We start from the raw sequence: 27,002 nt of genomic DNA, 5'->3' as shown, positions 1-27,002 counted from the left end.
AGGAACTAAATTAAAATTTTACCTTTAAAAGTGTATGGTCTGCTTTTGTATGTTTCACTAAATTTATATAATATTCTTCGCCCACCAAAGAGCTCAAATCTAAACTTTACATTGACTATATCCACCAAGGTCTTTGCTGGTCTCATTTGATCAGTGTTTTCTACAAGGCATTTCAAATCATCTTAGAGTGAAAATTATTAATAACAAATAGCTAAAGGAATCTACTACATGATTATAGTATTGATTTTTCTTAGATTTTGCAGTAAGGCAGGGTCCAAAAATACTTTCTGAACTCCTTTTTCATTCATAAAATGAATTCTGCCTTCAGGAGACATTTTCTAATCATTTCTCCAAGGACCCTGAACACTGCTCTGAAGAAAATTCCTAATAAGTCAATGAACCATTTTCTACCAATGACTCTGGCTACTCACACGGACCCACAAAGACCAAGTTTTCTATTTTTAAATTATCACTGTTCTCTGTCCAGGTGTTTAATGTCACCTTTAAGTAGTGAAATTAAGAGAGGACAAAAAACCTTTTGCAAAATGAATTAGAAATAAGCATCTCTGAACAACATAATACTCACAGCAGAAGACCATTTACCTGAACAAACAAGGCAATGATGGCGATTCCATGGGGCTTCCCCACGGCCTCATCAATACTGCCAAACAAGGTAGAGTTCCAGTGGACCAGGTGGAGCTGGGTGAGCAACAACAGACAGGTAACCTCGTTAATGTACTTCTCTTCAGGAAAACAAAGATGTATCAACTTCTCCTGGACCCTGTCGACATGGTAACATATGCAACGTCTCTATACAAATAGACACAAACAGATGACTGGTTTAATACTGGTTCTCTGTATGAATTCCTTCCTTCTGATTTCTGAACAGAAGCAGTGTTTCATGCCGCTCAAGTTCTGCTTTTGTCTTAATCAGGAGCACATCTAAGCAGATTTCGCAGATTTCACACCGATTTAGTTGCCTTTCCTAAGACGCCATCCCCTCTGGCTCTCAATGAGACAGACCTCTGGTTCTGGGCACAAACACGAAAACGCTCAAAGAATTAGTACCTACATATTCAAGTACTGTGTCACCCAGTATTTCCATCAAGAATAACACAAAGCCAGTCTCAATTTTGTAAATTATTTCAACTCTCTAAGAATATGTAGAGATAGCATCCCATAAAAAGCACTGCATCTTTTTTAAAGCATGGTAAAATAATGAATGCTGATATAGAGCTCTAAAAGAAAGCCATTTCCTGCACCGGAGATAACATTTTACCTGGGAAGGAATAACAAACAATACTCTAGAGGACTCTCACTCCAAGGCCTGTAAAGCTCTGTAGTTTTCAAGTTTATCTAGAAAATGCACTTGCTCCTACAGTGCTGACAAAACACTTGCAAGAAGTCAGATTCAATTCCCTGGTTAAAATCAAATGGCCTCTGAGGTTCTCAGTAGAACAGTAGGTAGGTAAACCTTCTACCTAGAATACAAATCTTCATCACTTTAGCTTTTAATCAAGTTATCATTACTTGCCACCTGAAAACACTGCCTCATTTAGAAATTAGTTTTAATCCAAAAGACATTAAAATTCAATCACCATGTCATTTTAGCATCCGTATTAAAGTATTAATGAAAATTATCATGAGGACTGCCACTAACTGAAGTTTCTCCTGCTGAATTTGTCCAATGAGAATTCAAGATTATAAAGCTGACCACCAGAGGGAAGTCATGAGGTCCTCCGCCTAAAATAGCAACGGTAAGGCAGGACAGGTCAGGCTATGAAAAGCCTACAAGAACTTGGATTGCCCAGTAAATGTAACTGTCAAGGCACTGCCTTTAAGAAAGCAATGTTCTATAACCTTTCAATTAATAATGAAAGACAGACCAATTTAATCTTTCCTTTTCTGGCTGCAACAACAGCTTTGGAGTCCCAGTGGTACAGATAAGTGTACAGTGGTACAGATAAGAACTGATTGCCTTAATTAAATCAACCAAAAAAGCCCAAGGTTGAAATCTATTTTTATTCCACATATTGCAAAGTGCAAATCAACATTTTTCTTACTTCTCATAACGACAGTATGGAGTTGTTTCTGGTTTTTTTGGTTTTTTTTTTCTGCAACAAAAAACAAAAAAGTATGTTTGGGGTTTTGGGGTTTTTGGTTTTTGTCTTTGTTTGTGTGTTTGTTTTGGGGTTTTTGGGGGCCATTCCTCCATAATTCAGCAACATCATCACTCACACCTGCTCTGGTTTTGTGTTTAAAAAATTGAGGGTCCCCACTCAAGTGTGTGCTGCACATCGAGATCTCGTTTCAAAGAGTACAGTATGGGGGAGTTCCCTGGCCGCCCAGGGGTTAGGAATGGGCGCTTTCACTGCTGGGGCCCAGGTTCAACCCCTGGTCAGGGAACTAAGATCCCACAAGCCGCACGGCACAGCCCCCCCACCCCCCCCAAAAAAGAGTACAGTATGGAATACCTGATGGTGGAGAAACATGGCCACCGCCACCTGGGCCAGGTGACCAAGGCCAACCTCGGCGGTCATCAGACATGTTGATTTAGGCACCCTGGACATGATGTGATGAAAATGACAAATTGTACCTGTGTGCTCTTTCTCCCAATAACCCACAACCCCCGTCTAACCATGAGGGAAACATCACACAAATCTCAACGGAGGGACGTTCTACAAAATACCCGACCGGTATTTCTCAAAGCTGTCAAGGTCATCAAAGACAAAGAAAGCCTGAGAAAAGGTCCCAGCCAAGAGGCGTCTAGGGAAACGAGAACTACATGTAAAGTGGCGTCATAGGTGAGATCTTGGAACAGAAAAAGGACATTAGATGAAAACTAAGGAAACTGAATAAAGACAGCGTATCGAGACTGATCCACTCATTATAACAAGTGAACCATATGAATGTAAGATGTTAATAACAGGGGAAACTGGGTGTTGGTCAGATGGGAATTTTCTGTACTATTTTCATAATTTTCCTGTAAATCTAAAACTGTTCTAAAAAATACAGTCTATTTAAAAAAGAAAAGAAAGAGAAGAAAAATTAAGGGACATCCTGGCGCTTCCACCAACTCAAGCTAAAAAGGATAACAGAAGATCCTTATGACCTTTGTGTGACGAGTACAATAACAGAACGAAAATAGCAAGAGAATCTCCACCACCCGTTGTTCCCTCTAGCGTCCGGATCTTAAATAATCAGTTAAGACTCCATTAAGGAGCAAGAGAGATCCTTCCCTCACAGTCCACAAGGAACCCAAACTTCAGAAACAAAGCTCCGGCCTGGTATTCATTGAGATAAACCCCCTCCGTCTCTCTGAGGTGCTTTCTCTCATTAAGACCAAACAAAACATCATCAGAGTTCCCCTTTCCAAGCCACGAGAGGATGGTTAATTCAAGTACCAGGCAAATTTCCAACACGTTCTGGACACCAGCTGTAACCAGCAGTAGTCACTTAGATGCTCAGTCCACACCCGTCACATCCTCCACACTGCTGCTGCTGCTCGCTTTAGCTCACTCTGTGTTCCCTGAGCCCTGCCTCACTCCACCTGCGTCAGTCTGCTGCTGTAACAAAGTGCCAGAGACTCGGTGGCTTAAACCACAGAAATTTATTTTCGCAAAGTTCTGGAGGCGTGAAGTCCAAGATCACGGTGTGGGCAGGGTTGCTTTCTCCCGAAGCCTCCCTCCTTGGGCAGCAGACGCCCACCTTCTCCCTGTGTCCTCACATGGTCTTTCGTCTGTGTACATCTGTATCCAAATTTCCTCTTCTTACAAGGACACCAGTCATACTGGACGAGGGCCCGCCCTAGTGACCTGATGTAGCCTAATAACCTCTGTAAAGATTCTGCCCCCAAACACAGTCACATTCTGCTGTATTAAGAGCTAAGACTTCAACATATAAGTTGGTTGCAGGGGGTAGGGAACAAAACACAGCCCCTAAACCACCTACCTTCCCCTTTCCTTTCTCCTCGACTTAATGAAGTTTTTTCAGCTCTGAAAAGCTAGACTTATTCACATCAACTTCCCGTCTCAAGCAGCCCCTTCTTTACTCCTGTCATCTTACAGTCTGCCTTATATTAGTGTTGGTTTTGTTTCATAGAGTGAAGCTACAGAGACAGGAAAATCATCAGTGCCTGTGAAGAATTGAGAGTACTTTGGGGGTAACTAGAGGGCACATAAGACTGGCAGTGACAGGAGAGATGGGGCTGGAAAGTTAGAGGGGCTCAGATGGCACAGAGCTTTAAGTTTTATCAAACACTAAAGCAATATATTATTGCAGTGAATATTATTATTACTTATGCTGCTTAGAATCCATCAAAATCCCCCACACCAACATCTTTCCTTCAAAGGTCCTTTCGGCAGAACAGGGATGGATGGAAGTACTTGGCGTGGGAGGTGGGAAGATATGCTAAGTGGCTACCATGAACGTTCCAACACAAGACTGTGATAAGGGTGTGTGATGGTTACCTTTGTGTGTCAACATGGCGAGGCTATGATGCCCAGTTGTTTGGTCAAACATCAGTCCAGATGTTGCTGTGAAGATATTTTTTAGCTGTGATAACATCTAGATCAGTCAACTGAACAAAGCAGATTACCCTCCAGTATGTGGGTGGGCCTCGTCCTATCAGTTGAAGGAGAAGGAATTCTACCTCCAGAGTGAAAAAACCCTACCTGCATTTCCAGCCTCTGGCCTGCCCTGCAGACTTCAGAACTGCCAGTTTCCACAATCACAGGTGCCAGTTCCCTGAAATAAATCTTAACTCTCCTCTCTCTGTTTCAGAATATATATACTGTTTCTCCTGAGAAGTCTAATACAGGTTGTACAAATGAACAAACAAAAAGTGTGTGACCAGAAAAAAAGTGTGGAGATGAATGGAGGTTTAAATCTGAACAAGATTAGAAGCAACAGGAATAAAAACAAAGGGCTCTAACAATTAACGTGACAGTGTTTGAAATTTATTCTTCTAAGACTAAACACAGCTCCTCCGGCGAAGGGGAAGAGGGAATAAAATGATCTGCCGATGCTCAGAAAGCACATATTAGAACATCTGCTTTTTTTTTTAAATATTTTTTTAAGATTTATTTTATTATTTATTTATTTATTTTTGGCTGCGTTGGGTCTTCGTTACTGCGCACAGGCTTTCTCTAGCGGCAAGCGAAGGCTACTCCTCGGTGTGGTACGAGGGTTTCTCATTGCAGTGGCTTCTCTTGTTGCAGAGCACGGGCTCTAGGTGCATGGGCTTCAGTTGTTGCGGCACGTGGGCTCAGCAGTTGTGGCGCAAAGGCTTAGTTGCTCCTCAGCACGTGGGATCTTCCCGGACCAGGGCTTGAACCCGTGTGCCCTGCATTGGCAGGTGGATTCTTAACCACTGCACCACCAGGGAAGCCCCTGCTTATCTTTATTTTTATCCAGTGTCTTTTCATGTCAATTTTCCTATGCTTCACAAAACAGATTATATATTATATATATAATAGGTATCAATACATATATAATACATATTAGTACCTGAATTACTTTATTAATAAATATGCACATATTAAGGATATGTGCTCCAAAATTTGTTTGGGGACAAATGGATTTGAACAGAAAGGCATTTGATACTAAGGACATGGTGTAGAAAATGATGACGCAGCTCACGGAGTCCAAGGGAGGCTTCAGAGAGGTCCAAGCAGACAGTTATCCGCTGAGGGCACCTGGAAGACTCACTTCGAAGTCTAACAGTGCAGACATGCTCTGGGGTGCAGCGGGTCTACAGCAGAGGACAGAATGGCAAGGGGCCACACTGCACTTGTGCAACTCCAGTGCTAACTTCTTAGAGGCAACAGCTCTCACAAAAGACCTCTGAGCTGGGAGTCATAAGCCTTAGATGCTTGTTTCAACTCCTTAGCTCTGTGAACCTCACAAGCCACCACTTCTCGGAGCATCCGTCTCCCCGTAACGTACAGAGAACTACGCCTTACAGCTCGGCTTCTTCACACCTCCTCTGTCCTCCCATCGGGCTCTCTTTGCCCTCATATTCCTATCCCATTTCGCCCTCATTAGCATTAGTTATACATATCGCGCAAAGGCAGAGAAGCGGGGTGATGACTTGGAGAACGCAGAGCAGCTTTCCAGTCTGCAGGGCAGCCCAAGGTCATCCACGCTGCCCATTTCTAAGGAGGATAAGAGTCAGATGGTGTGATGACTCCATCCACTGCCTAGACTCAGAGGGGCCCCTCTGCTCGGTCACCTCACTCCTCAGATGACGCAGGCAGGACTCGGCCTCACCAAGGCCTCTGCAGCCTAGACCTTCTTTGTGTGTAAACACACGGGACAGCAGGTGGCAGAGGGGCTACCTCTTGCAGTTTGAACCCAAACTCCTACCAAGCCTGCCAATAGGAGCAGCTGAACAACAGCTGACTCTTCCTCAGTGGAAACGAGGGGCAGTTCCCCACCCCCTTCAGGGACTCCTCCTTGAGAGGCAAAATGTTCTGTCTTCCTCCCAACTTAGGAGAGCAGAAGACCATAGTTTTCTATGACAGTTAGAGCTGACTTCTTTTCTCACCTCTTACTGCTCTTCGCGCCACCCTCTCCAACCACCAAGGCCTCTGTGCACATGGCCTCGTGTTAACAATGTACGTATTACAAAGAAATAAAAAAGCAAAGACCCACTATTACTCTGTCAGTATCATGACCTTCATTCCTTCCTATTAAAAAAAAATCTGACCCTAGGAGAAAGCATCCTTTCACAGTGTTAGAGAAAATCTTTGCTCTTTTGCTGACGGGCTCACAAATTCCAATTCCCTGGCATTGATTACGCCACTACACCATTAGGACATGCAGAACGTTCATCTTAATGTACTTAACTCAGAGCGATAGATAAATGTGTTCAAAGTTAGGAAACTGTGACAAGCCGTAGCCTTATAATCATTTATTTGTCACCGAGAAAAATCAGTTTGAAGAGTTTGTGGCAGCCTAACAGAAAGCTATCTTCAAGATAAATGGGGTTTATTATTAACATAAATAACACGACAGCATTAAAATACAAAAGAATGGATCATGAGGAATGGAAAAAGCAGTAAGCACTGAAAAGGCAACTATGAGTCACACGTTTCTCTCCCCAGCCCTGTACTCACACAGGTTCCATGTCTCCTCTCTTCAAATACTTAATGGTCATTTCCTTTCAAATGGCTTCGTGTCACCTCAAAGCTGAGTATTACCAGAACTGGCATCCAGTCCCTTCAAAGGCACCCTCTCAGTGTCTTCTCCATGGAGCCCAGGGTCCCCCAGGGACCCCCATCCCTTTATCTCCAACTCACCAAGGCTCTCCTGACCCCTAATCATTTGCATTTCAAAGCTCAACCAATCTCTCTCTAACACCACTCTCACCATATTTCTCTGGTCAAAATCTCTAACTTCCTTTATTCCCTACCCATACGGGGCTTCAATTTCTCTAACCCCATCCTTCCCCATCCCAACTATCCCCAAATACTCAGATCAGTTGTGACTCCTGACCCCTCACAACACCCTTCCCATTCCGTTTCTGTTCCACTCACTTGGAATGCCATTCCCCACTGTCCTGCTGCTTATCCAAATTCTACCCACCCTCCGAGGCCTCAACAGGCATCTGACAAGACAGATAGATTGGAGACGGAGACACAGATAACGCGAACCAACAGATACAAAGGGAAAGGGATAATGGGTTTTCATCCTCAATTACTAACCAAAAGTAGGATAAGTCCAGTTTTAGGTGTTGAAAGTTACATCATTATAGTCAAACTGGTTCCATCCGTAAGAGATGCAGAACCAGAACTGCCTGGTGAAGTAGGTGCTAGAGGTGCAGACTGCAGGCATCCCTAGATACCCAGCGAGGCGGCCTTATAAGGTCAGCTCACCCAGGGATCAAGTCACAAAAGAGAACGACGGAAGTGAAAGGGCTGAGCTTTGGGAAATGGTGAGAGGAGGAAAAAGAGACTATCAAATACGTAGGAGGAAATCCAGAAAGTTCCAAAGTCCTGTTAGGACAAACCAGAAAAAACTTTCTGGAAGAAAGCATGGTCAGCAGCGTCAAGGCTCTACCACAACAAAGTCATAATAGCTACAAAAAAAAGATGAAGAAAGAAGGAAGGAAGGAAGGAAGGAAGGGAGGAAGGAAGGAAGGGAGAAAATAAGGACAGAAAGACTTCGGATTGATGTCTTTAAGATTATTGAGAAGACAGTTGCAATACAATGAAAGGAGCAGAGGCAGAGTGTAAAGGCATCAGGATAAACAAGTGGGGCGGGACCAGCTCATCCTAGAAGGTGAGGATGAGAAAACAGAGATCGAAAGGTAGCTGAAGGGAGGGCTAAGAGATTTTTTTTAAATAAGAAGAATCAATGTGCCTGCGTTTAAGCAAAATTTATCTTTCACTTGTAGTATTTTTTTAATTGAAAAATTCTTTTTTAGTTTATTACAATGTTGTGTTAATGTCTACTGTACTGCAAAGTGATTCAGTTACACATACACACACATATATATACATTCTTTATCACATTCTTTTCCATTGTGGTTTATCACAGAATATTGAATACAGTTGCCTGTGCTCTACAGTGAGACTTATGCATTCCGTATACAACAGTTTGCATCTGCTAACCCCAACCTCCCAACCCATCCTTTTCCCCACCAACTCCCCAGCTTGGCAACCACAAGTCTGTCTCTGTGTCTGTGAGTCTGTTTCATAAATAAGTTCATTTGTGTCATGTTTTAGATTCCACGTATATCATCTTTCACTTGTAATATTTTTTAATCTACTCTTTTAATGGGCAAAAGTAAAACCTGAAAGAATCACGGGCTGCTATAAACTTTGAAAATTCAGAAGTGTTCAGTGCACCTATGACACCAGATGTAACGGAACCTGAAACCATTTTTCTGAAAACTACAGTCATCAAGACCCTTCCTCTGAGCCAGGCCACTATTCAACGCAGAGTCACAGAAGAAAAGGAGTCACCAAGAGCAGGTCCTGGTTTGTGTGCCCTGACTTTACTTAATTGCTTTCCTCAGTCCCAAAGAAATTCAACTGTGAGAGTTGTAGGAGGTCTCCCACTAGATTTTGAGTTTCAGGAGCCAGGTTTCTCACCTCATCCACGCCCTACCACATCCAAAACATCCATTCTCAGCGCACTGGGAAAGAGCTACAAAACTAGAAAAGGAGAAAAAAAGGTTCATGTCTCAACTACACTTATGACACTGAGGGCTGAAAGAAGGAAGATGTTACGTATAGAAATTTTCAAAGAGAGAAGGAGACTGGAAGTGAAACGTCAGAGTAACAAAATGGGAGCTTTGAATAACTGAAAACAGCAGAGAAAGCAGCCCCTCTCTCCAGATCCACTCCTAATTACGCGGAGCAGCCATCCATCTGCAGATAAACTGAGATTTAGTGTATATTATTTTCAGGCACTATGGCACTTAAGATGTCGCTGTCAATATATTATGCCACTATTATCCAGAGAAGGACATTCAAGGTGTAGACAGAATAGTGACAAAGAGCTGTAAAGCATGGAATGGAAAATAAATTCTTTGAAATTCTATCTCTAACTGTCACCTACTTGTTATGTTTGCCTAGACTTAATTATGTGCTTTCTGATATCAGAAAAGGAGAAACAGGAGGCTGTGTTGGAGCATTTCAGAGCAACTTCATCTATTAATATATTAATATCAAAAGCTATTTATATGTTCTTAGGGTTCAGAATCCGCGATTCGAAAAGGCACTAGTAAATCAACTATACTTCAATTCTTTTTAACTAAAAAAAAAAAAAAAGGCACTATTTCCATGTAACTTATGAAAAGACTTTTTTCAAAGCAGAATCATTTCCTCTTTGAATGCTAATTTCCTTTTGTTTACTTTGATTCTGCTGCCCTCTTAGGAGCAGGGCATCCTAGTGCGATTAGGGCTCCTTTCCCCAAAAACAAAGCTGTCTTTAGGAAATACACTATGGAAGGTTGGGAAAGACTCATTGAAGTGAATTGAAGAAAAAAATACATCATTTTGAAATATTTTATATTTAATGTAAGATCAGAAGCAATTAAAACTGATTCATTGACATTGGTTTCTTGGTTTTCCAAGAAATATCCTCTGTCTTATTTGTGGGTTATGGCTGCAATTTAAGTTGCTGTTAACTTAAATTCTCTATATTTCATGTCATTCTGCAAAATAAAGAAGGTAAAGAGACTGTCAAAGGGTCTTGGTGTTTTAGAATATGTCATCTAGAGACTGCATCTGTTATTCAATCTCCCTCTGCCCCCAAATGAGAACCACATTTGACAACAGAGCTCTGAAATAACTGCGGCATTCATCAAAACATTTACTGAGCACCGATAACATCTAGGGTTTCACTGTGCACTGCTTTCAGCATTGGAAATACAAAGATCTCAAGCAGTTTTGTAAAAGAATCCAGGGTGTGAATAAATAAAAACATGAAATTGATAGTTCAACAGAAGAAAAAGATGAGCAGGAAGGGTTCGCATGCCCTGTAAGTGACGGAGGATGTTTTGAGTATGTGCATTTATTTAATGAACACTGGTGCTACCTACTTGCTCCACCAGGCAGTGTTCCTTACAAATATCACCTCGCTCGGCCCTCACTGTCATCTTTACGATGGTAGATACCCTGCCTGTCGCCAATCCTGCATTTTTTTTTCTTTTAAAAAGAGTTTTATTGAAATATAATTGACATACAATAAACTGCATATATTTAAAGTGTACAATTTGATATTTTTTATTAGTCATCTGTTTTATACATATTAATGTATATATGGCAATCCCAATCTCCCAATTAACCCCGCATCTTAATGAGAAGGGAGTGGAGGCCCAGAGGGGAAGGTAGCCTGCCCAGGGTTGCACAGCTGAGAAGTGACAAAGCCAGAACCTGGCCCAGGCAATTGGACTCCACCACTTCTGGGCAGGCTGTCTCCTCCAAAGGGGGAAGATAGAAGACTGATCAGGGTAGAACTCACAGCGTGATTGGTCACAGAACACGTGGAGGAACAGACACACAACATCCCCTGTAGAGACAAGGGAAGAGGAATGGAGAACGCACTACCCAAGAAACGGCTAGAATGCAGCCTGGCTGTGCCTAAGGCCAACAGCACACGGTGCCAAGTGCACAGCCGCTGTGAACAAACACTCTTTCTCACTGCGAGCTCCTGGGAAAACTATCTGAGCCTTCGGGGTCTCGGCTGTAAAAGAGAGATCAGACCACCTAACATGTAAAGTCATTACAAGGACAAGCGGTCTTATTTGGAAAGTTCCTGGTAAATACCAAGTCAGTGCTGGCTAGAGCCAATCAGACGGTAGAGAAACAGGTACCAGAGGAAAGGTCGGCAGGGTTGTATTTAAACAGCTCGGTCTTTGAAAACAAAGGTATGCTCATCTACCTTCCGTCTGCTTATTTTCTCATTATGCTGCCTCAACTCACTATTTATTTTCTTAAGGTTTAATGATAACTAATAATGTTTTCCATTAGAGAAAGCCAGATCACCAAAGTCAGTCACCAATTCAAAGGTCTCCAGGAAGCAGTCTGATAAATGGGGGAAAGATGGGATGGAGCAGGGAGGGGTAGCTGTGAAACTGGGAAATCGGCGCCCTGCCCAACGCTGCTTAGATTCCCAGCCCTAAATCCAGCCCCAAAGGTCACCAGTTTGCAACCCCTTGTGAATATCGTTAATATTCCAACACCAAGGTCTCCTGCCTGAAGTGAAAATAAAAACCATCGGAAAAGGAACTGCCTCTGCTTCCTGCCGGGACATCCTCCCGTCCTCCCCTCCTGCCTCCCGGTCCGCCTCTTTCCTCCCGACAAGATGCCTGAGTCAACACCTGCCTCTGCTCTGTTCTTCCTTGCCCCGAGAGGGGCCTTGCTCCATCAGTTCTTTGGCCAGAGACCTCCCTCTCTATCAGCTCCTTGTCATCATCACTTAAATATGTGCAGATTTTTCTCATCTTTAAAAAAAAAAAAAAAAACCTTCCTTGGCCTCACATCCTTCCTACTACTTTCTCCTCACCGCAGACTTTTTCAAAAACTTTTCTGCGCTCCCCAGTGCCACCTCCTCCCTGCCCATCTCCTCCAGGATCCACTGAAATCCATCTCTCACCCTATCACTTGAGTGAAACTGCTCTCCCCAACTTCACCAGAACCCTCTTCTATGTTACCCCTCGGGTTTGGGCTGATTTGACAGCTCTACGGCACCCGAGACCCGCCTGTTCTTCCCGAACCACCTCTTCCCATGTGCCCCATGCACCACACTCTGCAGGGCTCCTCTTCCTCAAACCCAGTTTCACCTCAGCCTCCTTCACTGGTTTCCTTCCCCTGACAACACCCGAGGGGTGGTTCTACTGGGGCTCCATCCTCTCACCTCTTCTCATTGAGCATATCCTTGCTGAGCTGACCCCATGGCTTCAGTTGTCATCTAGATGCCCATGATTCCAAAGTCCGTATCTTTAACCAAATCTCTGTCTCCAGCCTGGATCCCTCTACTAAATTGCCTAGTGAAATATTTTATAGTCAGCATTTCATAACTGAAGTCCCTCCACCACCCCTCAGACCTCTGTCTCCCTCTTTGTTCCGAGCTCTGTTAATGGACTCAGGTCAGAAATCTCTTCTGCCCTCCTCTTCCCTTACAAACAAGCAAGAACTATGTCCTGCAGCTTCTAGAGCTAAGAAATATAGCCAAGTGAATGTGGTGACAAAAATTTTAAATGTTTCTTTAATTAGAGAACTTTGAGAGCGTGTTCTAATATCACTGTTCAGAGTGCTTAACCATCTCTAGAGCATTCATTTAGAGGTGTGTTCAGAACAGAACCAGACCAAGGAGTTGAAAGGCCAGAGTGAAAGCTACTGTACACACTAAAAAATAAGAGCAACCGCCGGGCAAAGAATATTCTGTTAATTCTCAGAAATCTACAGAATTGAAGAAATGACAGGCAACTTTAACAGAAAAGAAATTCTATAATTGTATTTATAGAAGTTCATATGTAAAGTTGATTCACACAAAGAGTTTTACAAAAGAAAAAAGAAAAAAAGAACCATGTCCTGACATTTTCTACCTCCTTACAATCTCCTGAATCCATCCTCTCAGCTTCTTCCCGTGAGCAATTCCTTACTTTAGCTCTCCGCGATCTAACGCTAGAATCACTGCCCAAGTCTCTGAACTAGCCTCCATACCTCCAAAGCTGGCTTTTCAAATTCACTTAAGACTCCACCTTGCAGTTACATCATCTGTCTGCTGGGGAAAGTTCATCCAAGGCTTCTCTGTGTCCACAGGGCACAATCCTTGCAAAGCACTAAAAGAATGTCTTTCCATAATCTTTGAAAGTGTGGCATATTTGGTCTATTACGTATTAACTGTTTCAGGTGAGTTGGTGATAAAAATTATAGTAATAAGCTCTTTTTAGTAGTAAGAACGCATAAAAAGCAATTTTAATTGGATTTAAAATTCAGAACTATTTCATTTCTTTGTGAAATACCACTGTCAATTTTCTCCCTCCAACTGTATATACCAAGTACATTGCCTAATAACCTAATTTTCAGGAACAATATGTTTTTAAATCCAATTACAATATTCAAAAGATTACAATTTATAATATGCATTTATCTGAAAATGTAAAAGAAAATCCATTTTAATCCCCACTGTACCTGAAAAGTACTTGTCTATGAACACAGCATACTCAAAGGCTTTCACTTTTTGAATGGCAATTATCTAGAACAAAAATCAGGACCATTTGATTAGAAATATGAGAAGGCACACATTGTAGAGGGAAAAACAATGGTAGCTGCTCCGGGTCTCAGCCACTACCAACGTATCCTCAGGCAACTTATTTAATGCCTCTTGACCCGATTATTTAGCTGAAAAACAGACATAACATCTACCTCTAAAGGATGTTTAATGATTAAAGAAGATATGGCATGTGCCTGGCATATAGATGGCCTTCAGAAGCGTTCACATTGTCCCCATAATTCCCTGAGGATTGCGGTAAAATGAATCTTGCATTAACTCCATGGCTATGAGATAATGCAAAGGACATAAAACTTTCCAAAAATATAAACATCTTGTATCTTCGAATTACTGTGAGAAGAGTGAACTTTGTAGGTCCTTTTCTTCTCTTATGTTTCCCACTTAGAGAAGTTCCTTTAGCATGTGTTGTAGGGCTGGTTTGGTGGTGCTGAATTCTCTTAGCTGTTGCTTGTCTGTAAAGCTTTTGATTTCTCCATCAAATCTGAATGAGATCCTTGCTGGGTAGAGTATTCTTGGTTGTAGGTTCTTCCCTTTCATCACTTGAAATATATCATGCCACTCCCTTCTGGCTTGCAGAGTTCCTGCTGAGAAATCAGCTGTTAACCTTATGGGAGTTCCCTTGTATGTTATTTGTTGTTTTTCCCTTGCTGCTTTTAATAATTTTTCTTTGTCTTGCATTTTTGTCAATTTGACTACTGTGTGTCTGGCGTGTTTCTCCTTGGGTTGATCCTGCCTGGGACTCTCTGTGCTTCCTGGACTTGGGTAGCTATTTCCTTTCCCATGTTAGGGAAGTTTTTGACTATAATCTCTTCCAATATTTTCTAGGGTCCTTTCTCTCTCTGAGAAGAGTGAACTTTGACAAGCTACATGCACAAATAAATGTATACATAGAGACATGTAACACAATATCACCAAGACCATTCCCCAAAGAATGGAGGAATTCTACTCTACCCACAGCCAGATGAGAACAGAGGAAGGCTGCCCTAATCTTATAGATAAAAAGCTCTGTAAAGATCTGCACCTATGCTTTTCCCACAAAGTTCTTCCTTATTTATATGCTTTGTTATTAACTTTAAAATCATAACAAATTAATCTAACTCACTTGTTGCTCAAGACCGTTGCACAAAGAACCATTCCTTACCAAATTCACCATAAACCACTCACTTCTCGGTGCTAGTTAAAGGGGACCGTGCTTCCCAGAGCTTTGTGTAAGACTTTCCTGCCAACACAGGAGCAGGGCTCTAAGGGACCACATACGTATCACATTATTTTAAAGGACATCCTAGAAAACTGCATTTTGACTTACTACTGACCTAAAACATGGAGTCCAAGTTTCTTTCCAATGCTGTGATAAGGTAAAGTATCAATTTCCTTGATGGAAGTGGAATTTGTACCAAAACAGCTCGGGTTAAAAAAAGGTCAACTAGGAACAGGAAAGACATCAATGGGTGTGAACCAGAAAAAGCACAATTCAGATAGGAAACGTCACCTACGTTTACACGGCAATGCACTGCAATTCTCTACAGCTCATTCTGACACAGGGGAAAAGCATTTCTAAAACAAGATGATTACGTATTGCCCGTAATCCAAAACATATAGTCATCAACGCTGAAGTGCTTTAAATGCTCAGAGGGCAGATATGGGGGCACCAATTAGGAAATGAGGACTTTGTCTGCACCGGATCTTGCTTACTCCTGGGCCTGCCTCTCCAGGACTGGGGCGGGGGGGGGGGGGGGTCTCTGCTTTACAACACTGCTGTCTAACCAGTACATTCTCTCCACTACTCAAAGCCTTTAGCATCTTGGCCATCCAAATCATTCTCTAAAAACCTATGTAAATTCAAACAATAGAAACAAAATTGTTACCTAAAAGTTTATGTTACAGATAGCATGTGCGTTTTAGAGAAAAGAAACATATGAATGAACAAACTCTATTTTCATGTGTATATATACTCATCAAGGTGGGCCCCTTAGAAAAGCAAGAGCCCTCCTTGCTCTAAAGCAACATAACTCAGAAGATAACTTTTGCATCTAAAATTATTATAGAGGTATACAGTTGTTTTATTATCTTTGCTTTTATATAACATAGTACTACATATTTTTAATTAATTTGCTGTTAAGCCTTTAACAGGAATAAAAGTTCAATAAAAACATGTTTCTCTGGGAAAATGGGAAAACTTTATAAGTAAGCACTTCATAGCCCATTTTCAATAAGGCATTGTGATGGAGACACACATAAGGGATGTAAGGTCTAGCTACACCGTACCAAGGCGGACATTCAATTCATAAAGACAGGCCTACCGAAAACATAAGGGTATAAGAATGTAAATTAAAGTGAGAAAAATATAATCACTATAGAAAACAGTTATTGAGCACTTACTATATTTAGCTACCCTGAAACTAAAAAGCCTGGTAAAGTTTCAAAATAATTCCAGAAGAGTTACACTGAGGAGCAAAAGGCCACTTTTTCAAATAGGCATCTAACTGGTTTAACTGGATGTTCCTTCTCTCAGAAGACACAGCTGACTTCCCCTCACCATCCATCCTCCTCCCCTTTCCTCCAGGCAAACAGAAACCCAACTGCATTTATACAGCACAAGGTCAAGTGTTAGTGGGACGGCTGGATCCCTCCTCAGCCCCGCAGAGTGAATCTTGACTAAGCCAAGACCATTCCAGCCCCGTCTCTTCTCTTGAAATGACTTTCAGGAACCTGCGTGCACAGAAGTTCTGGCCAAAGATACATGAGGGAATTCCACTGGAGGGTGGGGGTGAGGAGGACTTCTGGGAAGACATTTGCTAGTTCCTAAAAAGAGATTCAGAAACTGGATTACTACAATCACTTTGGTGAACTACTTGAGAGTGTCCGCCAGAACTGAACTCTGCCCATCCAATAATCAAGGATATACTTCTAAGTATTGGAGATATGTTCACCAAGAGGCTAGAATATTCAGAGAAGCTCTATTCAGCTCTGAATGCAACCCAAACATCAATCAACTTTAGAAAAAATACACTATGGAAAATTCACATAATGAAATACTATACATGAAAAGGAGTAAACAAAAAGTACACACTGCAATGTAGATGAATCTCTAAACATAATGCTGAATAAAAAAAGAGCTGGACACAAAATAACACATACTGTATGACCCAATTTATGTAAAATCCCAAAGCAGGTAAAACTTATTTATGGTGTCAAAAGTCAAGATCATGGTTAACCCTGGAAGGGCCATGAAGGGATAGTGGTTACTCTGTTTATTAATCTGAATGCTGGTTTCATAGGTTTGCTCACTTTGTGAAAATGCAACAAATTGTACACTTGTGATTTGGTTACTCTTCTGTCCATACATTATTTAGCTATAAAAATTTTACTTTAATTAATAGAGATGGTACAAAAAGCACAACTGATAAGAGAAGAAAATTGATAAATTAGACTTCGCTCAAATCAAAAACTTTATCAAGCAACACCATCAAGAAAGTGAAAAGACAACCCACAGAATGAGAAAAAATATTTGCTAACCATATGTCTGATAAAGTACTTGTATCAAAAAATAGATAAGGAACTCATACAATTCAATAATAAGACAACCCAATTTTTTAAATGAATAGAAAGATATATGAATGACCAATAAGCATATAAAAAGATGTGTAATATGATTAACCATTAGAGAAATGCAAACCAAAACCACATTGAGATACCACTTCAAACCCGCTAGCATGGCTACAATCAAAAAGGCAAACAATAACAAGTGTTGGTCAGGATGTGGAAAACTGGAACCCTCATACTCTGCTGGTGGGATTCTAAAATGGTGCAGCCACATTGGAAAACAAATTAGCAATTCTGAAAATGTTAAACAAAGGGTTACCACATGACTCAGCAATTCCACCCTTAGGTATATACCCCAGAGAAATGAAAACATATGTCCACACAAAAAACTGTACAGCCACATTATTCATAATGGCCCAAAAGTGGAAACAAACCAAATATTCATCAACAGATAAATGGATAAACAAAATGTGGTATATCCATGCAATGGAATATTCTCCAGGAATAAAAAGCAATGATACATGTTACAACATGGATGAATGAACCTTAAAAACTATGTCCAGGGGAAGAAGGCAGTCAGAACAGACCCCATATTGCATGATTCCATTTATAAGAAATGTCCAAAGGAGGAAAATCTACAGAAACAGAAAGCTGATTAGTGGTGGCCTAGGGAAGAGAGGATAGGGAGTGACTGTTTCTTCAGGGGGACCAAAGTGTCCTAAAATTAGAATATGGTAATGGTTGCAAAACGCTGTAAGTATACTAAAGCCATTGGCTTGTACACTTTAAATGGGTGAACGTAATAAATTATAACTCATTACATGCCAGAGAATAAAGTTTTTGCTCTTACAACTTTTAACCATTAATTTGTGAGGATTTGATGCTTACAGATGATACAGCCATTTTGCAACTGTGAGCAAAAAAATCAAAGGGAAAAAGCCAAAACACTGAAATGGCTTAGCAGAAAAACAGAAAGCACCTGGCCTCTGGAAACAGGGCTGAGCAGCTGGAACAATACTCAAACCCTGGACCTGCCCTTTGGGACTTCTTGTAATGTGGGAGAAAAACTTTCTCTTGTTATTTTTTAGTTGTGTCTTTCATTACTTGCCTGAAACCAAGGCTCTGCTATAAAAGAAATGCAGGGTGCTGAGCACTTCATTCGGTACTTACATCAAATATTTTATATGCACGCATAGCCTAAATAATCGCATAAATAAAAGAAAGTTTTCATTACAATCTAAATGTGGGCTTCTGACAGACAAAATCTAATTGTTTTTGAAAACAGAGAGATATCTAAGAGTGGACAAAAGCAGATTGAGCTTTTTGCTCTGATATAGAGCTCTTCACCAAAATATTTTAAGGGGCATTTTCTCTATTTCGTCACTTTATAATACCCTGAAAAATAAAGACATGAAGAATGTAAACCAATTACCAATGAGTATAAAACATACCATCAGCTCAAGTGATTTTAGAAGTATAAATCTAATCCTAAATCTCTTAAATTCACATTAATATTTCTTAATAGTAAGCAGTAGATTTTATTAGTACATTATTAAGGTAAATAGTATAGTAAGTTTCAAGGAGGGATTAATTATGGATGTGGATAAGGACAACGTATGCTATTATTATCATTACAATTGGAATATGTAAACTAAGGGCGTAAAATAGCTGTTCCCTAGGATCAGCATATAATTTCCCCTTGGTGAAGTCCTGCATGATTAGGCTGACTTGGGAACATATATTTTTGTGACCCCAATAAGTGGTGGTGATAAGACACCAAATTAAAATTGCAACTGGTATCCCATGACACCGGATAAAGAAAAGATACCATGTGTTCTTACATTAACTCATTTACCTGGAGCCAGATTTAAATGGATACATAAGTAAATACCATCAGCTGCTATAATAAGTCCTGGTCTGTGACCTCCCTTCTGAGTTACAGAGCTGCATTTCCAGCTTCTTCCTGGGCATTTACACTTGAATGAATGGCAACTGTCAAACCCAAAACATAGCAAAGTAGGCACCACAATTTGCTACCAACACAGTTTCCTTTCTGGAGTTCCTAAGAGCTCCACCATTCTTGCAGTTATTGAGGCTCACATCTTAGAGGAATCACACACCCCTTTACCCCTGATCTGCAAAAAGAGCTCCCAACATTCTCTCTACACATCCTTTCTAACACGTCCTTCTTTTCCTTGTCAGAGCCATCATCCCAGCTGACATCATTTGAACGTCATGCCTGGATTTAAAAATGCTCTCCTAAAGGGAATCACCTCTTCTGATCAATGAAATTGATTACATTTCACTAGAAGGAAAAGTTTTAGAAGGGAAGTGATTTTTTTGCATATTTTGTCATGGGTGTGTTCCTAGTACCTAAGTCTGCCTAAAACATACGTAGTAGGTGCTCAACAAATATTTGGTGACTGAATGAAACATTCATAGCTGTGAAGTGTAGGACAGCACTCCCCACTGCGCTTAGTAATAAACCACATATACGTGATACACCCGACCACAGAAAAGCTTCTCCACAGAAACCAGACATTCAAGAGCCTGAGTTTTTTGTCCTCAGCCTGCCATTCAACGTTATCTCCAGCTAATTAATTTCCAGATGCCCTAAATTCCAGCTAGAAGAGATTATATAAATAACCTCAGGTATGTATTAAATGACTGTGAAACTCTACGGAGAAAAGCAAATTAGAGGAGGACGTGGAGGGTGAGCAGGCTAAGGTTAGCTTCACTGATTATGTGACATTTGAATAGAGATCCAAAGGTGCTAAAGCAGCAGCCATGTGGCCATCGGGGGAGAGAACATTCTAGACACAGAGATGGCAAGGCCAAAGTCTCCCAGCAAGGACTTTCTGTCCTATTTACATCCGCAGCACCTGATATTATGCCTCGAACTTTCCGATCTCTGCTTTCACGCACTTGTTTATATGTATTTAAGGCCCCCTACATGCCAGGAACTGAAACTCTATTAGAACTCAAACCAAGCTTCCAAACATGAAAATTCCTAGAATTTATCTTTCAGCTGAATTATATACAAATCTCAAGCAATCTCCAATTCAGCATGACTACAGCTGACCTTGACACCTTCCCCTCAATTCCCTCTCCCTCCTGGCATCCCCAGTCATCTAACACCCAGTGCTCCCAAGCCTCCCATTCAAAAATCTCCGTTCATTTTTGACACGCATAATACTACGTACATGCTCACTGAATATTATTCCAAAAAATATTATAATAGCTGGTCAGCCCAATTTTGCACCTACTATTTTTCCCAAGCACCGCCCCCCCCCCAAAAAAAAAGTTGAGGAGAGAAAGGCAGAGTCACCTCTGTTCTCTCAAATCTCTGTCCCCACAGGGCTTAATATTTATTCAATAAGAGATGCCATCTACATGTTTCTGACATTAGACCCAAACAACCAAGGATAATTCTTCCTACAAAGAGGGCTCAAATTTAACCAGAATCAAGCAGCAAAAAGCCTAGTTTCCCAGGAGCTTTTCACTCACCCGGATCAGTGATGCCAATAAGACAAATTCTAATCATCTAAAGTAAAATTCCATGGTGCTTGCACAAATATGGTCTTCCCACAAACTCTGAAATAAAGTCTCCATTAAAATTGAGATGGATGTAAATGTAAATATCCACATAATCTGAAGTATCTTCATTTGCTGCTTTCACAGTCAATATCTTTTTTTTATTTCTACCACTTTCTTTAATTTTTAAAATTCAGAAACTTATGAGAGCCCTCAGGTGCACTGACAGGATATGGACATCTATATTGAAAAATAACACTGTGAGAAGGGTGTGACAGAGGTAGAGAGAGACTCCAGAACAAGCAACTGACAACAGCAACGTGCAGCAATTCCAAGGAACACAGACATCAAGAAAAAGCCCCTCAAAAAACACCAAAATGGAGAGGTTCTGCCGTGTACTGCCCAGGAAACCCGGGCAGAAATGCGTATTACCCTGCGAAGATCAATGAATTCAGACCATTAGACTAAAGAGGGGGAGTGGAAATTACAAACCTGAACATGCTTTCCCTTGAGAACACAAATCAATTCCAGCTAACAATAAGTCAAAACTAAAATCTAGTCATCTTTAGTTTAACTCACTCTTCTGCTGAAGAAATATTAGCTCTAATTAAGACAAATTATATAAGGTTTAGTATAGCTTCAAACACTTTCTTCTTCACCTACAGCGAAGGGCATCTTTACAATTTTTCAAAGAACTGTGACCCCAACTACTATTATTCTTTACCTAATTTGAAAGCGTGCTGGGGTGAAAAGCACTGTAGGTAATAGGATAAAATGGCACCTGTTACAACAGTATCATTTATTAATCCAAATTAATTAGCTTCTCCCCAGTACGTCCCTCACTATCTGACTCCCTCTTTTTCCTATTAATTGTACCATCACTATTTCAACTACTCGCGTTCCATTTCTCAGCATCACACTGGCCTTTTCTAATCACTCATCAAGCCCTATTCCCATGTCCTCTCCTACATCTCTACATCCACCTCTTCTCTTTCCATCCATGTCATTTTTATCCAGCAAACTCCTATCCAGCCATCAAAGCCCAGCTCCAGTATCTATCCCTTCCTGCAGTTTTTCTCTGAGCCCAGCAGAAACCCATTATTCCATGATGTGTGGCCCCCTTTACATTTCGTCCTTTAAAGCTATTCTCATATATAACAGCCATTTTTAATAGGTCACATCCTTTTGGGAATGGGAACTTCATCCGGACCTAGATTATTTCTTATTTATTGCCCTACATCAGCAACAACCACAGCAGCAAACACATAGGAGTTGCTTCCTACGGATGTCGTGAATTGTTTTCCATTGTCACATAACCTTTCGATTGTTATCATTTCACATGTTTCTATCTTAATTCTACCTCTTCCAACCAGACAACAGAATCATTAAAACAAATGCTGTCTAGGAAAACATAGGCAGAATACTTTCACATAAATCGCAGTAATATCTTTTTTGATCCACTTGCTAAAGTAATGAAAATAAAAACAAAAATAAACAAATGGGACCTAATTAAACTGAAAAGCTTCTTCACAGCAAAGGAAACTATAAACAAGATGAAAAGACAACTCACAGCATGGGAGAAAATATTTGCAAACAAAGCAACCAACAAGGGATTAATCTCCAAAACATACAAACAGCTCATGCAGTTCTGTGTCAAAAAAAACAACTCAATCAAAAAATGGCAAGATGACTAAATAGACATTTCTCCAAAAAAGACATACAAATGGCCAAAAAGCAAATGAAAAGACGCTCAACATCACTAATTAACAGAGAAACACAAATCAAAACTACAGTGCAGTATCACCTTACACCGCCAGAATGGCCATCGTCAAAAAAGGAATGAAATTGGGCCATTTGTAGAGACGTGGATGGACCTAGAGTTTGTCGCACAGAGTGAAGTAAGTCAGAAAGAGAAAAGCAAATATCATACATTAACACATATATGTGGAATCTAGAAAAATGGTACAGATGAACCTATTTGCAGGACAAGAATAGAGATGCGCACATAAGGAGCAGACTTGTGGACACGGGGCCGGGGCATGGGGTGAACTGGGAGACTGGGATTGGCATATGTGCACTGCCATGTGTGTAACAGAGAACTAGTGGGAACCTGCTGTATAGTGCAGGAAGCTCAGCTGGGTGCTCTGTGGTGACCTAGATGGGTGGGATGGGGGGAGGGCTGGGAGGGAGGTCCAAGAGGGAGGGGATATATGTATATATACAGCTGATTCACTTCATTGTACAGCAGAAACTAACACAACACTGTAAAGCAACTATACCCCAACTGCAAAAAAAGTCTACAAACAATAAATGCTGGAGAGGGTATGCAGAAAAGGGAACCCTCTTATACTGTTGGTGGGAATGTAAATTGGTACAGTCACTATGGAGAACGGTATGGAGGTTCCTTAAAAAACTAAAAATAGAGTTACCCCACGATCCAGCAAACCCACTCCTGGGCATGTACCTGGAGAAAATCATAATCTGAAAGGATACATGCACCCCAATGTTGACTGCAGCATATTTACAATAACCAAGACATGGAAGCAACCTAAATGTCCACTGACGGAAGAATGGATAAAGAAGATGTGGTACATATATACAATGGAATATTACTCAGTCATAAGAAAGAATGAAATAATGCCACTTGCAGCAACATGGATGGACCTAGAGATTATCATACTAAGTGAAGTGAGACACATAAAGACAAATATCATATAATATTACTCATATGTGGAATCTAATAAAAAAAAGATACAAATGAACTTATATACAAAGCAGAAACAGACTTACAGATACTGGAAACAAACTTGTGGTAATCAAAGGGGAAACCTGGGAGAGAGGGATAAATCCGGAGCTTGGGATGAAGACACACACACTACTATATATAAGACAGATAACCAACATGGACCTATAATATAGCACAGGGAACTCTACTCAATATTCTGTGATAAACTATATGAGAAAAGAATCTAAAAAAGAATAAATATAAGTATACGTATAACTGAATCGCTTTGCAGTAACCTGAAACTAACACAACATTGTAAATCAACTATACTCCCATAAAATTAAAATATAAAACAAAAAAACAAACAAATGCTGTTTTCTTGTCTTTTATATTTCTCAGAGAGTTTGCCCTTAAATACAGACACAACCAATATTTGCTAACTGAAAGGTATATATCACTCTACCATCTTGCCTTACCAACAGACTCAAAGCTTGGTAGCATCTCTCTTCTTGCTTGCTCAAGAGCTACAAAGTAGCCCACTGAGCTCAGCTGAAGAAAAGGCCTCAGGCAGCACTGCAGCCTTTATCCCACCATGACCGAAGCCACTGGCCAAATACAGTCAAGTTCTTTAATACAGTCAAACTCTAGATCAGCCAGAAAACAGCAAGATTGGGAACACAGTTAAAGCATGTCAGGGCTGATAAGTTAATTAGGCACAACGCCCACTGATAAAAATCTGTAATATTTGTTCTCCATACCAAGGTAGATAAACGATATTTGTGTTCAAAAATTATTGTAAAGAGCCGTACAACCCGAATTCGGAACAGGATTAATGATTTCAGCCCTGGAGCTGGTTCACAAGTTTTGAAAAGTGAAACATCTATAAACAGCCCTTAGTTATATCTTTGGTCCAAGCTGAGATGGTGAATTGGGCAAAAACCCACCCAAGTACATTAGAAAAAAAAAATTAAATTAAATCCTACACATGCTGCAAAATCCTTGCTCACCCCAAGTCCCAATTCCTTCTACAAAGTGGAAAACTGTGCGACTCGGTTAGGTACAACCGAGCTGCGGGCAGAAAGGGATGTGGTCCCAGATGGTTGAAATAAACAAACCTGCAGTAAAAGGAAAACAGGACTTGCTTCAGTGATCCCCAGATGCGGTTGGTCTCTTGCTAGTGTCCAGTGCCAGAGAACGTTAAAGCGTACTTGGAAGAATGTTCAAGAGTTAGTCTTATTCACAGGAAATATCTCTTCCCTGTTCCTTGTTTCTTTAGAGTGATTTTCCCTAAACAAAGCTAGCCTTCCTCTCCACTCCTTCAACTAACTCCTCCCTCCTCTTTATTCCTCTTTTGAAATTTGAACTACCCTCAGAGAGCAAGCTAATAAACCCAACCTGGAACCTCTCACCCCTACCCCCATTGCCTCATCCCCCCCTCCTTCCCTTCCTTCTCGCGTCCCATCTCACCCCTCCCCCACTGCCTATAACTGAGTTGGCCGACCCTTCCTTTCTCATACTAAGCATTGTCTCCAACGTCCTTCATCCACAATAAAGGTGATGCTTTGTTCTCCATTATTTGATGACCCTAACGATGCTGATTTCCTATTTGCTCAGAGCTCAGGCTGGGGAGAAGCGATCTCTTTATGGGATCTCCCCGGAGAACTCACCAGTTTATAGGCCCACCAAGGAATATTCATGGGAACTACATTAACTCCGAAGCCAAATAAATTGGTTCCACTGAATAAACTCTCTCATCCAGAGTTCTAAGTGATTCGTTAGGCTGGGTTTAGAGAATGTTCTTGCCTTAGGGTGCCCAAGTGGAAACATTAATTGATTTAAAAAAAAAAAAAAGTCCATCTTTCATTTGTCAGGTCTTATTACAAATGTCTTTCTCTTATACTTAATATTTATAGTCAACAGTTTAAAATCTGGATTTCTTTCTTCCTACTAATTTCAAGGCTTCTAAAAAAAAAAGAAAAACTCTGTTGTCCAAAGTTACAACATTTGCATCCAAAATAGAAATTGATGCCTATAAAATGCTTTTAGGAAGCACTTTAATACCAGATTTTGTAATTAATAACAATATTTTCCACTACTATATTCAGTGAATGGTGCTTCCAATATTTACACCATTAATTTTTATAGCCTCTCCCTAAGTTTTGTAAGGGTAGGAACAACTGTATTATCCCTATGTACCAATGAAGGAATTAAGGTTAAACAACCACACGGAAGTCCAACAGCAAATACCATGGTGAACTGGAATCAGAGTGCAGTCCTCCCTGACGGATAATCTATGTCACTAGAGCAGGCTACCTCCTAGGGAACCACGGCACCAAAAAGTCCAGTTTCCCATAGGATTCACGGTAAGTTGCTCCTAGGATTCCATAGTGAGTTTTTGTTGTCTGTAGCCCTAAGAAGCTAAAAGGAAAAATATATTCAAGTTAAGCAGAGCAGTGGCCAAGGCAAGATTATCTTACTAATAACTTTGTTGTGTCATTTTAACCTATCACTCTTAAATCCAAAAGGAAAAAGAAAAAAGAAAAATAACCAGAAAAATGTATGCAGTTTTTACACTGGTTAAGATCTTAGGCAGTTAAAAATCTCTTAACATCCTTCCATTCAATTAGAAGTTTTATCACACTGTTGAACTCAACTATTTGACGCAGGAAATATTTACATGATTTTCACTACAGAATTAACTGGTAATATAAATTCTACTGCATAGGCACATCAAGCAAATACAAAGAAATGTGTCAGGAAAAATGACCAGAAGATGACATATTGACTAGACTTGTAGAAGATAATGTGTTCAGGGGGGTAGGGTTTTTTTAAAAAACAAACAAACAAAAAAACACAACTTATTTTTTCTCCATTCATAGTCTCTGCATTTCTTATCTGTAGAACAAAAAAAGCTTTTGGTTCCTCCTTACAATATTGTCACTAGATTTTTATCATCACAACCACAATGACATCCCCCATCTCTTCCTCATAACAGGAAGTACATACTGAAGAGTTTACTCTTTGCTAGCCCCTCTGAGCTAGTTTCAAGCCCCTTTTATAGGCAGGAACATGGAGGCTGGAAGAGGTTTACGAGCCTGCCCAAGGCTGCAGAGCTTGGGTTTCAATCCTGGTTTTCTGACTTTCAAACTCTTTCCAACTACACCATCCTGACTTCCTTTCACAAGTTTCCACTGTTTTCTTGGTTTTTTGTTTGTTTTTTTAAGCTTTTTTTTTTTTTTTGATGTGGACCATTTTTAAAGTCTTTATTGAATTTGTTACAATATTGCTTCTGTTTTATGTTCTGTTCTTTTGGCTGTGAGACATGTGGGATCTTAGCTCCCTGACCAGGGACTGAACCCACACCCCCTGCATTGGAAGGCAAAATCTTAACCACTGGACCACTGGGGAAGTCCCTGCAAGGCTCCACTGTTAATCAAGGCAGCAGCACTGG

At 40.6% G+C, this 27,002-nt stretch overlaps 1 protein-coding gene across 1 annotated transcript in view; it reads right to left on the bottom strand.

The window, feature by feature from the left end:
* The window catches only part of CA8 (carbonic anhydrase 8), an 82,778-nt gene that overhangs the window by 34,102 nt on the left and 21,674 nt on the right, over positions 1–27,002 (bottom strand). Inside the window, exon 4 of the mRNA XM_057735520.1 lies at positions 604–699. Within this exon, the coding sequence (XP_057591503.1) occupies positions 604–699 (96 nt within the window). The remainder of the gene's footprint in view (positions 1–603; positions 700–27,002) is intronic.

This window comes from Hippopotamus amphibius, chromosome 5, assembly GCF_030028045.1.
Source record: "Hippopotamus amphibius kiboko isolate mHipAmp2 chromosome 5, mHipAmp2.hap2, whole genome shotgun sequence".
Classification (NCBI taxonomy): Eukaryota; Metazoa; Chordata; class Mammalia; order Artiodactyla; family Hippopotamidae; genus Hippopotamus; species Hippopotamus amphibius.
Note: the sequence above shows the minus strand (reverse complement) of the source record. Positions and strands in the feature narration are given on the sequence as shown.